Source organism: Gopherus evgoodei, chromosome 15 (assembly GCF_007399415.2).
Source record: "Gopherus evgoodei ecotype Sinaloan lineage chromosome 15, rGopEvg1_v1.p, whole genome shotgun sequence".
NCBI lineage: Eukaryota > Metazoa > Chordata > Testudines > Testudinidae > Gopherus > Gopherus evgoodei.
The window spans coordinates 26,841,332-26,853,847 of record NC_044336.1 but is presented as its reverse complement, the minus strand read 5'-3'; the positions used below and the strand labels follow the sequence as shown (position 1 = coordinate 26,853,847).

General features: G+C 66.2%; 1 protein-coding gene across 1 annotated transcript in view; it reads left to right on the top strand.

Annotated features, from left to right (window-relative positions):
- The window catches only part of BAHCC1 (BAH domain and coiled-coil containing 1), a 72,910-nt gene that overhangs the window by 45,758 nt on the left and 14,636 nt on the right, over positions 1 to 12,516 (top strand). The window contains 5 exon segments of the mRNA XM_030534581.1: positions 563 to 936; positions 938 to 1,343; positions 3,961 to 4,136; positions 4,838 to 4,974; positions 5,360 to 5,488. Coding sequence (XP_030390441.1) covers positions 563 to 936; positions 938 to 1,343; positions 3,961 to 4,136; positions 4,838 to 4,974; positions 5,360 to 5,488 — 1,222 coding nt within the window.

Genomic DNA, 12,516 nt, shown 5'->3' with positions numbered 1-12,516 from the left:
TTGCCGCCAGCGTTTACATTGGAACCGTGTGTTGGACGTAGCATCTGGTCCCAGGGTTGCCACGGGGATGCCCGCCAGCAGGGTTAATGGGGCACGGTGCCTGTGCTGAGCCAGCTCCCCTTCCCCAGCACCAGCTAAGTCCTGCCTGCCGAGCCGGAGGATGGGGGGGGCCCGGGAGCTCCAGCAGGGAGCAGACTGAGCAGGGGGTGGCCTGGCCCGCCTGGGAGTCATCCCACGCAGCAGCTGGGGAGGCACAAACCTGGCAGACGCGTGGGCCAGTTAGACAAGTCCCCTGGGCCCCTTCCGGCTCGGGGCTGGGGATCCCCAGGCAGGCAGACACCAGGCGCCTCTGACCAGCTGGCAGGCCCACAAGGCTCATGAGAGAGGCCAGGGGGAACATCCAGGTGAGGGCCTCAAGGGAGGGAGACCCCCAGACACTGAATAGGGTAGCAGGGGTCAGAGTCCCCTCCTGGAGAGCGTCGGGGGGGGGGCTGGCCCCTAGTGCTGTGGGGCACATGGTCCCCTCCCCTGTCCTCATTGACTGCGCTGCCTTGCTTTGCAGACCTGCCACCTGGATACAGCTACCCTGCTGTCAGCATGGGCTACTCTTCGCCGCTGACCGTGCACGCTGCTGAGCTGGCCGACCCCGACACTATGCAAAGCGTCTCCCCGGCGGCCGAGCCCGAGCAGTCCCGGACGTTCCCTCCCACGGAGGAACCGTGTCATGCCAGCGCTGCGGCTGTGCTGGAGGAGGCTGGGCGGGCGGCGCAGGGTGTCACGGCCGAGCCCAGGGCCCACGCTGCCATGGGCCAGCATCTCCACCACCACCACCACCACCTCCTCCCCCTGGGGCAGGCCTCCGGGGAGCTGGTGGGGGCAGCAACGGGGCAGGACCTGGCGGAGGAGCTGGGAGAGACACCCTATGGCCCAATGCTGGGGGGGTCCCAGCTTGGCCTCGGCTCAGGGAGCTCCGGAGGAGAGTGGGGACCTGGAGGAGCAGCCGGGGGCAGCACAGCTCACAGGGGCACTGGTGGGCTCCCCCTCGGAGGGCACAGCCGGGGAGGAGCAGGCAGCAGGGCGGGAGGCTGGCTGCGAAAAGGAGCAGGAAGATGACTCCCTGAGCCTCCTGCGGGCGGGCAGCGGCCTCCAGGGCCCTCTGAGCGGGCTGGACACACTGATCATCGCGGGCATTGACCTGGGAGACCTCCCTGCCCTGAGCCCTCCCAGCGCGGCCCCCCCAGCAGATCCCCCCTCGCCCTGCCCGTGCAGCTCAGGGATCACCCTGCTCAGCGAACTGGCTGACCTGGAGCGCCAGCGGCAGAGGTGCGATGCGGCAGTGGGAGGTAAGAAGCTGCCTCACACTGGACCCCTCCCTGGGCTGGGAGCCCCCCCATTGCCCCATTGCAGCCCCTCTGCTCTCTGACCCCCACCCCCCACTGTGTGGGGTTGGCATCGGGCTGGGTGCAGTGTGGGGTTGGCATTGGGTGCGGCTGCTGCATGGAGTATCAGGGTGGCCAGCAGAGTGCCCTGGCCCAGTGCAGACAGGCTGAGAAGCTCCATGTCCCACCCAGGCAGGACACGGCTGGGTCCCAGGCATGCCCCTCGGGCTTGCAGGGGAGCAGGCGGGTTGCCCTGCCAGATGCCAGGGTGCTCTGTGCGTAGTAAACCCCCCTGCAGAGTGGGGCCTGCCTGGCCCGGGTGAGCTGGAGGCTGTTTGGAGACCAGCAAACGCTCAGGTCGCTCACCAGCCACTCAGAAAGGAGAGTGCACCACGGCCAGGCGCCCCCACCCCCCTCGCAATGGGCGCAGACGCGGCGCACCGGGGACGTCTCCTGGGAGCAGGTGTTGGGAAGGTGGTGGGGTGCCAGTCTTCGGGCCCAGCGTCCCTCCTCCCTCCACACCTGAGATTCCTGCTCAGCCTGGCCCCGTGCTGCGAGGCCGGGGGGTTCCTGAACCAGGGCTCTGTGAGGAGAAGAAGCTGAGAAAGGGCACCAGGCTCTGAGCAGAGGGAGGAACCCGCCGGGCATGGCCCCAGTTACATGAAAACAAGCCCCTGGGAAGGGAGCAGGTGGCCCCCCAAAGCCCTTCCCATCTGCAAGTCCCAGGGAGCAGACTAGGGGGAGCATCCTGTCCTGGGGATGGGACTTTCCCCACTCTAAGGCTGGGGCTCTTTGGGGGGACCAGGGTGTCCTGGCAGGAACAAGGAAACCCAAAACCCCACTGCAGCAAGAGCCAGGCAGGGAATGGGCACCGGAGTGGGAATGGGGAGTTGGAGGGCCGGGAATGGGGGGCGGAGGGCAGGGAATGGGCACTGGAGTGGGAATGGGGGGCAGAGGGCAGGGAATGGGCACTGCAGTGGGAATGGAACATTAGAGGGCTGGGAAGGGGCGTTGGAGGGCAAGGAATGGGGCTGAGGGCAGGGAATGGGGCATTGAAGGGCAGGGAATGGGGAGCGGAGGGCAGGAAAGGGGCGTTGGAGGACAGAGAATGGGCACTGGAGTGGGAATGGGGTGTTGGAGGGCAGGGAATGGGATGTTGGAGGGCAAGGAAGGGGCACTGGAGTGGGAATGGGGCATTGGAGGGCAGGGAATGGGCACTGGAGTGGGAGTGGGGCATTGGAGGGCAGGGAATGGGTGTCTGAGGGCAGGGAAGAGGTGTTGGAGGGCAAGGAATGGGGCTGAGGGCAGGAAATGGGCACTGGAGGCGGAATGGGGCATCGGAGGGCAGGGAAGGGGTGTTGGAGGGCAGGAAATGGGCACACCCCTGCCCCGAGGCCTGGGCCAGCGCACGGGGGCTTGGCCGCAGGGCGCAGCCCTCAGGGTGCGGAAACTTGCCAGGACTTTGTCTGTGGGATCGAGTTGTTTATTTTCTTAAATTCTAGAGGCAGAAAATCCCCCAACTCATTTATTCCTGCACCATGGAAAACCAAAGCCACACGGCATCGCCCCCATTTCCCCTGCCTCCTCCCCCCAGCTGAGTCTGGCCCGGCCTTGGTCCATAAAGGATTCCCAGAGAGCACAGATGGGCCAGGCCTGGTTCACCAGATCCCCACGCCAGTGCTTTGGGCGCCGCTAGCAGCTGAGTTCACTGGGGGCTCCACACCCTGACATCGCCCCCCCAACCAGCCTGGCCCCGTCGTCCCGCTCACACGCCATGGGTCCTCCTCGCCCGCCCTCACTGCAGGGTATAAACAAGCCCCTGCTGCTCCCTGACGGTTCTCCTGATCCCCGCAGTCCTTCGGCCAAGCAAAGTCTGTTCCTTCCATCTCTGCTCAGATGGTTACTGTTCCCAGAACCCGCACGAAACAGAAACCACACGCAGGCATTCCTGCCCACCGCCACTGCCACGCCATGCACATGTGCCCTCCCCTGACAAGCCAGCAAACCCGTGCACACGTGTGCGCGGGCCCTCGGTAGGAGCATACCCACAGTACACGCCTTTCACACAGGCATGGCCAAAGCCAGCGTCACTTGTCCAGCCATGCAGAGAGCGCACAGCTTCACCCGTGCTGCCAGCCGTGTGTGCACTCGCCTCTCTTGTATGCAGCACATGCCAAGCATACGCATGTGCGCAGCCGTCCTCACTGAGCCTGGCTACTGAGCCTGGTCCATGGGCTAGATCCTGGTGCTGAGCCCCCCGCCTCTGGCATCACACAATCCCGGGGCCTTGTCGTTCCGGTGAGCCATGACGGACCAGCACGGGGATCCGGGCAGGGCCGGCTTTAGGCCAGTTCCCCCAAATCGGGCCCCGCGCCCTACGGAAGAGTGCTTAACTTTTTAATTTTTACTCACCCAGCGGCGGTCCGGGTCTTCGGCAGCATTTCGGTGGTGGGTCCTTCACTCGCTCTGGGTCTTCAGCAGCATTTCAGCAGCTGGTCCTTCAGTGCCGTGGAAGACCCAGAGCGACCCACGGGCCCCCGAGTCCCTCCAGCCACAATGCTGACCTCTCTGCTCCCCACAGTGGAGGATGAAGACTTGGTGGCTGTTAACCTGCAGAACCTGGCGACCATCGCTGCCCTGATGGAGGCAGCCAGTGAAGAGAGCAGCCCTCCCTGCCTCAGCCCCATGGTGCCCCCCCTGGCTCCCCGCACACGGGACCTGCGACGGAAATACACCTGGACCCCCAAAACCAAACCTGTGAGTGCCAGCCTCGCTGCCCTGCCTGCATGGTCCCCCAGCCTCCGCAGCACATGGCAGGGCCCACCCGAGCCACTCGCTGGCCTGGATTCCAATGGGCAACCCCCAGGGAAAGGCCCTCGAGCCCTTCTCTGGGCCCCATAGCCCCTTGACAGCATCTCTCGACACTGCTGGGAGCCCCATGCTTTCTCCCTCTTTGGTCTTGGGAGCCCTGGGCCCACCAACGGTCGAAGGGCCCAACCCATGTTTAGTGTGCAGGTTGCCCAGGGCCTGCTGGCTCATTCCACATCCCAGAGCTAAGCGCATTCCCTGGCACACGGGGACTCCAGGGCGCTCCCATCTCGCCAGGGTCACCCATCGGGCAGCTCCCTGAGGGGCCCGGATGCCTCTCCCTGTTGGGACAATGGGAACTGGAGCTGTGGGGACCTGGTGGCTGGGTGGGGTGGCCTGTTCCCGACAGATGGATCCCCCATTGCACCTAGGATCCTGGAGAGAGGAGCCGTCCCAGCCGGAAGGGGCATGCGCCCAGGCTGCCGCTGTCCTTGGCCCTTTACTGGGCTCCAAAGGCCAGTTGAGGCAGAGAAAGGGGGCCAGGCTGGTGACGCCAACGAAGGGAGCAGCTGAGGACATGGTGCTCGGCCGCCCAGCCTGCAGGCCCTTGGCTCTCCTCCCTCACGCTGACCCTGGGCCTGCCCCCCCAGGTCTGCCCCCTGAAGGCCGCAATTGAGCAGCTGGACACACAGGAGGTGGAGATGCGGCTGCGGCTGGCGGAGCTGCAGCGCCGCTACAAGGAGAAGCAGCGGGAACTGGTGAAACTGCAGCGACGGCATGACCATGAGTACGTCCCCCTTGACGCACCCTGCCCATTGGCTTTTCGGAGCCTCCCCCCACACAGGGCATGGGGCAGGCGGCCAGTCTGTGAAAGGGGCAGGGGGGGAGGGATGGAGTGGGGATAGGTGGGGGAGAACCGCCACAAAGGAAAGAGGAGGGAGCCCACTGAGGTCTCTGCCCAGTATCCCAGGAGGTGTCAGAGCCCCAGGGAGAAAAATGAGGCAGGTGAAAAGTCACTGGTGTTCTGAGTCTGAGGCCGTTCTCAGCCTAGTTCACACACTGAGCCAGTCAGTTTAGAAGATGCAGGAGCCCAGGGCAGAGGGCAGGTGGGGGGCGAGTTCCCAGGGGATCTCCTGGTGTCACTCTGGTTTTGTTGTGGCTGGTGCCTGCAGGCACGACGAGAGCTCGCGGAGTCCGGCGCGGCGCGGCCCGGGGCGGCCGAGGAAACGGAAGCACTCCAGCGTGCTCGGCACCCTGCGGCAGAACAACACGCTCAGCAGGGCTGACAGCAGGAAAGTCAAGTGAGTGACGCTGTGTGTGGTGCATTGTGGGGCTATGCCAGCAGCTGGGGCCCCTGTCTCTGGGGGTCGCTTGGCCCCAGGACGCCTCGTGCTCTGGGTGTGCTGCATACTTTGCCTTGCGGCATGGGAGGGTGGGGGCTCATTCCCCATCCCCGGCGTGCTAGATGTGACTCCGGGCGCCCCTGCTTGGCTGTCTTAGCAGGTCCCGGCACAAGCCCACAGGGCAGAGAACTCTTCAGGGCCCGACGGGTGGCACGCCAGGGCACTGGGCCTCAGCTGGGACTGGAAACCTGCAGCCCCCTGCACTTGGCAGCCCGATTACAGGAGCGTGTCCTGGTGTCCTTGCTCTCCTTCCTGCTTCTGCGTGGCACGGCCCGCCTCACGGCTCCCCTGCCCCAGAACCGGCAGCACTTTGGGGGCAGGAGACGCAGTCCTCGTGTGTGCAAGTGGCAGAGCGCACCAGGATCCAAATGGGGCTGGATAAAGGGCCGGCTGGCTGCAAAGCTGGCTTCCTTCTGCCTCTTGGTACAGCGCGCTCCCTCCCTCCCCAGCCCATCGCCGAGTGGTTCCGACTTGCCTGCTCTGTTCGGGGGACCCCCCTCCCCTTGAAGGGGAAGGCAGCGTTGCATAAAAGCCTCTTTATCTGTGCTGTATAAAGTCATTGGTCACGCTGCAGTGCTGTTCATTGCTGCCGGCGCTTTATTATTATCCATTAGCCGCCCGGCGCAGTCATTCTCGCACTCACGGGCCCTGTATAATTGTCCTTCTCTGCTACAAATTGCCTCTCCCGGCAGGCCCATTTGCATAAATCCTCCGAGCTAGTCCAAACATGATTGGAGTGTGTGTGCGCAGTGCATCAATCCTGATGATTTGGTAATAATAGTTAAATCTGTACTAAATGGTTCCTTCAATTAAGACAGAGGAAAAAAATTAATCTCGAGGTTTTATGTCACAAAACATTAGCAAATGGAGTGAAGGTTAGAGTTAAAAAAAAAAAGCGGTTAGTGTTGGCTTAGGGCTGCAACGTGGCTCGACCATATGGCTGGTGGGAATTCTCCTGGGCTATTGGGACAACTGGTTTTTCTCCCTCCCCCCAGTCCAGGGGAAAGAGGAGAAAGCTCCCCCACCCTCATCCTCAAAGCTCTGCAACCCTCAGCAGAACAGCCTGCTGAACACAAGGCCAGCTCCCTGGGAGGAGAGTCCCACCCGGAGACACCCTGCACTGCCCTCCACTGCCCGTAGCAGGTCTGTCTCCTCTAGTGACTGGAGAAAAGGGCTTCCAGGCTCCTCCACAGACGCCTGGGCTGAGCACGAGCATGGCCGCCCTCGTACGAGGAGCTGGGCCAGGGCTTCCTGAGCTGCCAGCTGGTGGGGCAGGAGGGACAGAAAATGCCATGGTGGGGCCCAGGCCAGGGGACTGGCATACCTAGAAATTCCTTCCCAGCTCCACATCTGGCCACTTCCCTCCCCTGGTGCTTGGGCCAGAGTCCCTGGAGCTGCTGCTTTCCTGGCGTTGCTGATAAAGGACCCAACAAGAACCTCGGGTGGATCTGTGCCATTTACCTGGGCGGTGGCCAGACTACGGCGTGTGCCTGCTGCTCGTGTGCACATGCAGTCACGCAGCCATGCTCGTGCACACGTGTGCTCATGCACATACCTTCCTCCACAGATGCAGCCCCACAGACCGGCACACTCATGTACGTGTGCTCCAATGCATATCCATGCACGCGCATATCCTCGCACGGATATGTCTATGCTCCAGTCCACATACAAATGCACCATCACATAGCCCTCCACTTGACCTGACCCGCCTGCTGCACACAGTCTCGCACCACATTTGTGAGCCTTCTGGCAGGCTCCGTATGCTCACACCCCTGCATCCATCGTGCTGACGCACACGCTGCCTGTGACCCTGGCCCTGCACCCCAGGAAATCTGGCTCTGCAGGCTGTGAGCCCACAGCCCCACACGCAGGTCCTGCCCCTCCCCATGCGCTGCATGTGGGATCTTGGCCACAGCCATGCGGCAAAGGCTCCTCCAGCAGCTGCAGCTCCGGCCCTTTGGCCGCCGTCCTATCACTAACATTCCTGCCTCCTCAAGCTCCCCAAGGGCGCGGAGCTGTCTGAGCAGAGATGCCTCCCAAAGCCAGACATTCCCCTGGAGCAAAGCTATGGCCTTGGGCCGTGGAATCTCCTCTCAGGGCCCCGGTCCTCCCTGGCTGGCCCAAGGGCCCCGGCTGGTGACCTGGGGAGCTGGAAACCTCCCTGCCTCCCCTCCTGGCTCTCTGGTTCCCCGGGGATTCCCTCCCTGCTGCCCCGAGCTGACACTGGGTGCCAGGGTCACCCAAGGGTGCCAGGTTGAGTGAAAGCATCCGGCCCTGCGAGAGGGGTGTGAATGGGAGCTGCCTTGCAGCCTTAGACCCCAGCCTGGAGTTCCAGGTCAGGAGAGCAAAGTCAGCTTCCTTGGAGCTTGGGGCTCAGCACTGCTCCCAGCACGGAGGGGCTCCCGGCAAGGCCAGGCCTTGGAGCAGTGAGATGCCCTGGTTTGGGGTGGGCAGCAGTGCTCCCAGCACGGAGGGGCTCCCGGCACGGCCAGGCCTTGGAGCAGTGAGATGCCCTGGTTCGGGGTGGGCAGCAGTGCTCCTGGCTCGGAGGGGCTCCCGGCACAGCCAGGCCTTGGAGCAGCGAGATGCCCTGGTTTGGGGTGGGCAGCAGTGCTCCTGGCTCGGAGGGGCTCCCGGCACAGCCAGGCCTTGGAGCAGCGAGATGCCCTGGTTTGGGGTGGGCAGCAGTGCTCCCGGCACAGAGGGGCTCCCGGCATGGCCAGGCCTTGGAGCAGTGAGATGCCCTGGTTCGGGGTGGGCAGCAGTGCTCCCGGCACGGAGGGGCTCCCGGCACAGCCAGGCCTTGGAGCAGTGAGATGCCCTGGTTTGGGGTGGGCAGCAGTGCTCCTGGCTCGGAGGGGCTCCCGGCATGGCCAGGCCTTGGAGCAGTGAGATGCCCTGGTTTGGGGTGGGCAGCAGTGCTCCCGGCACGGAGGGGCTCCCGGCATGGCCAGGCCTTGGAGCAGCGAGATGCCCTGGTTTGGGGTGGGCAGCAGTGCTCCTGGCTTGGAGGGGCTCCTGGCACAGCCAGGCCTTGGAGCAGTGAGATGCCCTGGTTTGGGGTGGGCAGCAGTGCTCCCGGCACGGCCAGGCCTTGGAGCAGCGAGATGCCCTGGTTTGGGGTGGGCAGCAGTGCTCCCGGCACGGAGGGGCTCCCGGCACAGCCAGGCCTTGGAGCAGCGAGATGCCCTGGTTCAGGGTGGGCAGCAGCGCTGGGAAGGAATGAACAGGGAGGGTAAATGATCCCCCTTCAGGGAGCCCGGGGTGAGGGGGGCATTCTCCCTGTGGGGTGGCTGCGCCAGTGAGCACCCAGATGCACGGGCAGTGCCCACAGAGCCGCAGGCAGGGTTGTGGAAGTGCCAGGGCGGGCACTGGTGGTGCACAGTGGGGATAGAGGGCGTGGCTGGTTCTGGCACTCTGAGCCACAGAGTCTCTGTGCGCCGCTCCCGAGGTGCTGTGATCTGAGTGCTGGGGTGGGGGACCCCCCCTCTCCCATCCCCCACCCCCTTGGGCCCAGCTGCTGCTCCCAGGCCCTGCTGGTTTTCTCTGTCCTCTAATGACTAAAGCAATTAGTCAGTAATAACTGCCCTCAGCCCCAGGAGGGCAGCACCTGTGCATTCCCCCCAGTCTGGAGGGATGTCTCCCCATCTCCCCCATTCGCCAGTGGCGGCACTGACATCCTCTCGGACGGGACAGGCCAGCCCCACGTGGGAGCTGCCTTTCCCCTGCCAGCCCCGTGCCCAGAAAGCGCCCTGACAGCTGGGGATGGCTATTCATGTTTGGTGAAAGAGGCGATTGTCCGTGGAGCGGGTCCGTTCCCCCCCCCATATTAATTAGCTCCAGCAGGAGCCGCCTCGCGGGCTCTCTGGAGGAATGTGGCAGGAAGGCAGGAAAGCCCAGGAATGTCCCAGGGAGAGGACCCCCCTCCGCAAGGGAGCAGATGCGGGGGTTGGGTGGGGGTGGATCTGCCTGCCCCAGCTGTGGCCTGCATTGTGTTCATTGTTGGGTGGGAAGATCCCAACACAGCCCCCCCCCCCGCCACCAGTAATACACCTGCCAGGGAAGGAAGGGGGCGCAGGGCCGATGTCAGGGAGGCTGAAGGGCAGTAACTCTTTGCATTGTCTGTGCAGCCTCTGTCCCCAAGGATTTTAAGCACCACAATGGATTTTGCCTCCCAGTTCCCTTCTTATGATGCAGAGATGTCTCAATGCCCCCATTTTATACAGTGGGAAACTGAGGCACGGGGTGATCTGGCGACTTGCCCCCAATCACATCATTGGGACAAGAACCCAGCGCCAGGCTGGGGTGGGAGTTCAGAGCCGCTCTGGTTCTCTGCTCCAGCATGGACCTGGCTCGTTCCCACCTGTTTGTCACCAGCCTTGGCTCCATGGAATAGGGTTCTGAGCAAAGGGGCTGGGGGGGGGCAAGATCCCTCCCCTGCTCCCCTAGGCTGCCTGGTGCCGGGTGCAGTTCCCAGTGCTGCTCAGGGCCCCAGGCTCAGTGGCTGTGGGGACTGGTGCTCCTGGGCTGGGAGCGTCCCTGGGAGGCTGCTTGGCTTGGGGGGTCAGGCTCTGGCAGTGGGGCTGACATCGGGGTGGAGGCTGGCAGCAGGCTGGGATTCCTGGGGCAGCCGAGTGGACGGCAGGACAGGTCCCTGGGGTGGGGCCAGTGGCGGGGCAGGCGGGGTCCCTGGCAGGCTGGGGCTGATGGCGGGGCACGTGGGGTCCCTGGGGTGGGGCTGACGGGGCAGGCAGGGTCCCTGGAGTGCGGCTGAGGGCAGGGCAGGCAGGGTTCCTGGCAGGCTGGGGATGACAGCGGAGGAGGTGGGGTCCCTGGGGTGGGGCTGATGGCAGGGCAGGCAGGGTCCCTGGAGTGGGGCTGAGGGCAGGGCAGGCAGGGTTCCTGGCAGGCTGGGGCTGACGGCGGGGCAGGCGGGGTCCCTGGGGTGGGGCTGACAGCGGGGAAGGCAGGGTCCCTGGGGTGGGGCTGACGGTGGGGCAGGCGGGGTTCCTGACAGGCTGCGGTGACGGCAGGGCAGGCGGGGTCCCTGGGGTGGGGCTGACGGTGGGGCAGGCGGGGTTCCTGACAGGCTGGGGTGACGGCAGGGCAGGCGAGGTCCCTGGAGTGGGGCTGACGGCGGGGCAGGCGGGGTTCCTGGCAGGCTGGGGTGATGGCAGGGCAGGCGGGGTCCCTGGGGTGGGGCTGATGGTGGGGCAGGCGGGGTTCCTGGCAGGCTGCGGTGACAGCAGGGCAGGCGAGGTCCCTGGAGTGGGGCTGACTGCGGGGAAGGCAGGGTCCCTGGGGTGGGGCTGACGGCGGGGCAGGCAGGGTCCCTGGGGTGGGGCTGTCTGCGGGGAAGGCAGAGTCCCTGGGGTGGGGCTGACGGCGGGGCAGGCAGGGTTCCTGGCAGGCTGGGGCTGACGGCGGGGCAGGGAGGGTCCCTGGGGCGGGGCTGACGGCGGGGCAGGGAGGGTTCCTGGCAGGCTGGGGCTGATGGCGGGACAGGCAGGGTCACTGGAGTGGGGCTGACGGCGGGGCAGGCAGGGTCCCTGGAGTGGTGCTGACGGTGGGGCAGGGAGGGTCCCTGGGGCGGGGCTGACGGCGGGGCAGGGAGGGTTCCTGGCAGGCTGGGGCCGATGGCGGGACAGGCAGGGTCACTGGAGTGGGGCTGACGGCGGGGCAGGCAGGGTCCCTGGAGTGGGGCTGAGGGCAGGGCAGGCAGGGTTCCTGGAAGGCTGGGGCTGACGGCAGGGCAGGCGGGGTCCCTGGGGCGGGGCTGACGGCAGGGCAGGGAGGGTCCCTGGCGTGGGGCTGATGGCGGGGCTGGCACGGTTCCTGGCAGGCTGGGGCTGATGGCGGGACAGGCGGGATCCCTGGGTGGGGCTGACGGTGGGGCTGGCACGGTTCCTGGCAGGCTGGGGCTGACGGCGGGGCAGGCGGGGTCTCTGGGTGGGGCTGACGGCAGGGCAGGGAGGGTTCATGGCAGGCTGGGGCTGACGGCGGGGCAGGCGGGGTCCCTGGGGTGGGGCTGACGGCGGGGCAGGGAGGGTTCATGGCAGGCTGGGGCTGACGGCGGGGCAGGCAGGGTCCCTGGGGTGGGGCTGACGGCGGGGCAGGCAGGGTCCCTGGGGCGGGGCTGACGGCGGGGCAGGGAGGGTTCCTGGCAGGCTGGGGCTGATGGCGGGACAGGCAAGGTCACTGGAGTGGGGCTGACGGCGGGGCAGGCAGGGTCCCTGGGGCGGGGCTGACGGCGGGGCAGGCAGGGTCCCTGGAGTGGGGCTGACGGCGGGGCAGGCAGGGTCCCTGGGGCGGGCTGACGGCGGGGCAGGCAGGGTCCCTGGAGTGGGGCTGACGGCGGGGCAGGCAGGGTCCCTGGGGCGGGGCTGACGGCGGGGCAGGCAGGGTCCCTGGAGTGGGGCTGACGGCGGGGCAGGCAGGGTCCCTGGGGCGGGCTGACGGCGGGGCAGGGAGGGTTCCTGGCAGGCTGGGGCTGATGGCGGGACAGGCAGGGTCACTGGAGTGGGGCTGACGGCGGGGCAGGGAGGGTTCATGGCAGGCTGGGGCTGACGGAGGGGCAGGCAGGGTCCCTGGGGTGGGGCTGACGGCGGGGCAGGCAGGGTCCCTGGGATGGGGCTGACGGCAGGGCAGGGAGGGTTCATGGCAGGCTGGGGCTGACGGCGGGGCAGGCGGGGTCCCTGGGTGGGGCTGACGGCAGGGCAGGGAGGGTTCTTGGCAGGCAGGGGCTGACGGCGGGGCAGGCAGGGTCCCTGGGGTGGGGCTGACGGCGGGGCAGGCGGGGTCCCTGGGTGGGGCTGACGGTGGGGCTGGCACGGTTCCTGGCAGGCTGGGGCTGACGGCGGGGCAGGCGGGATCCCTGGGTGGGGCTGACGGTGGGGCTGGCACGGTTCCTGGCAGGCTGGGGCTGA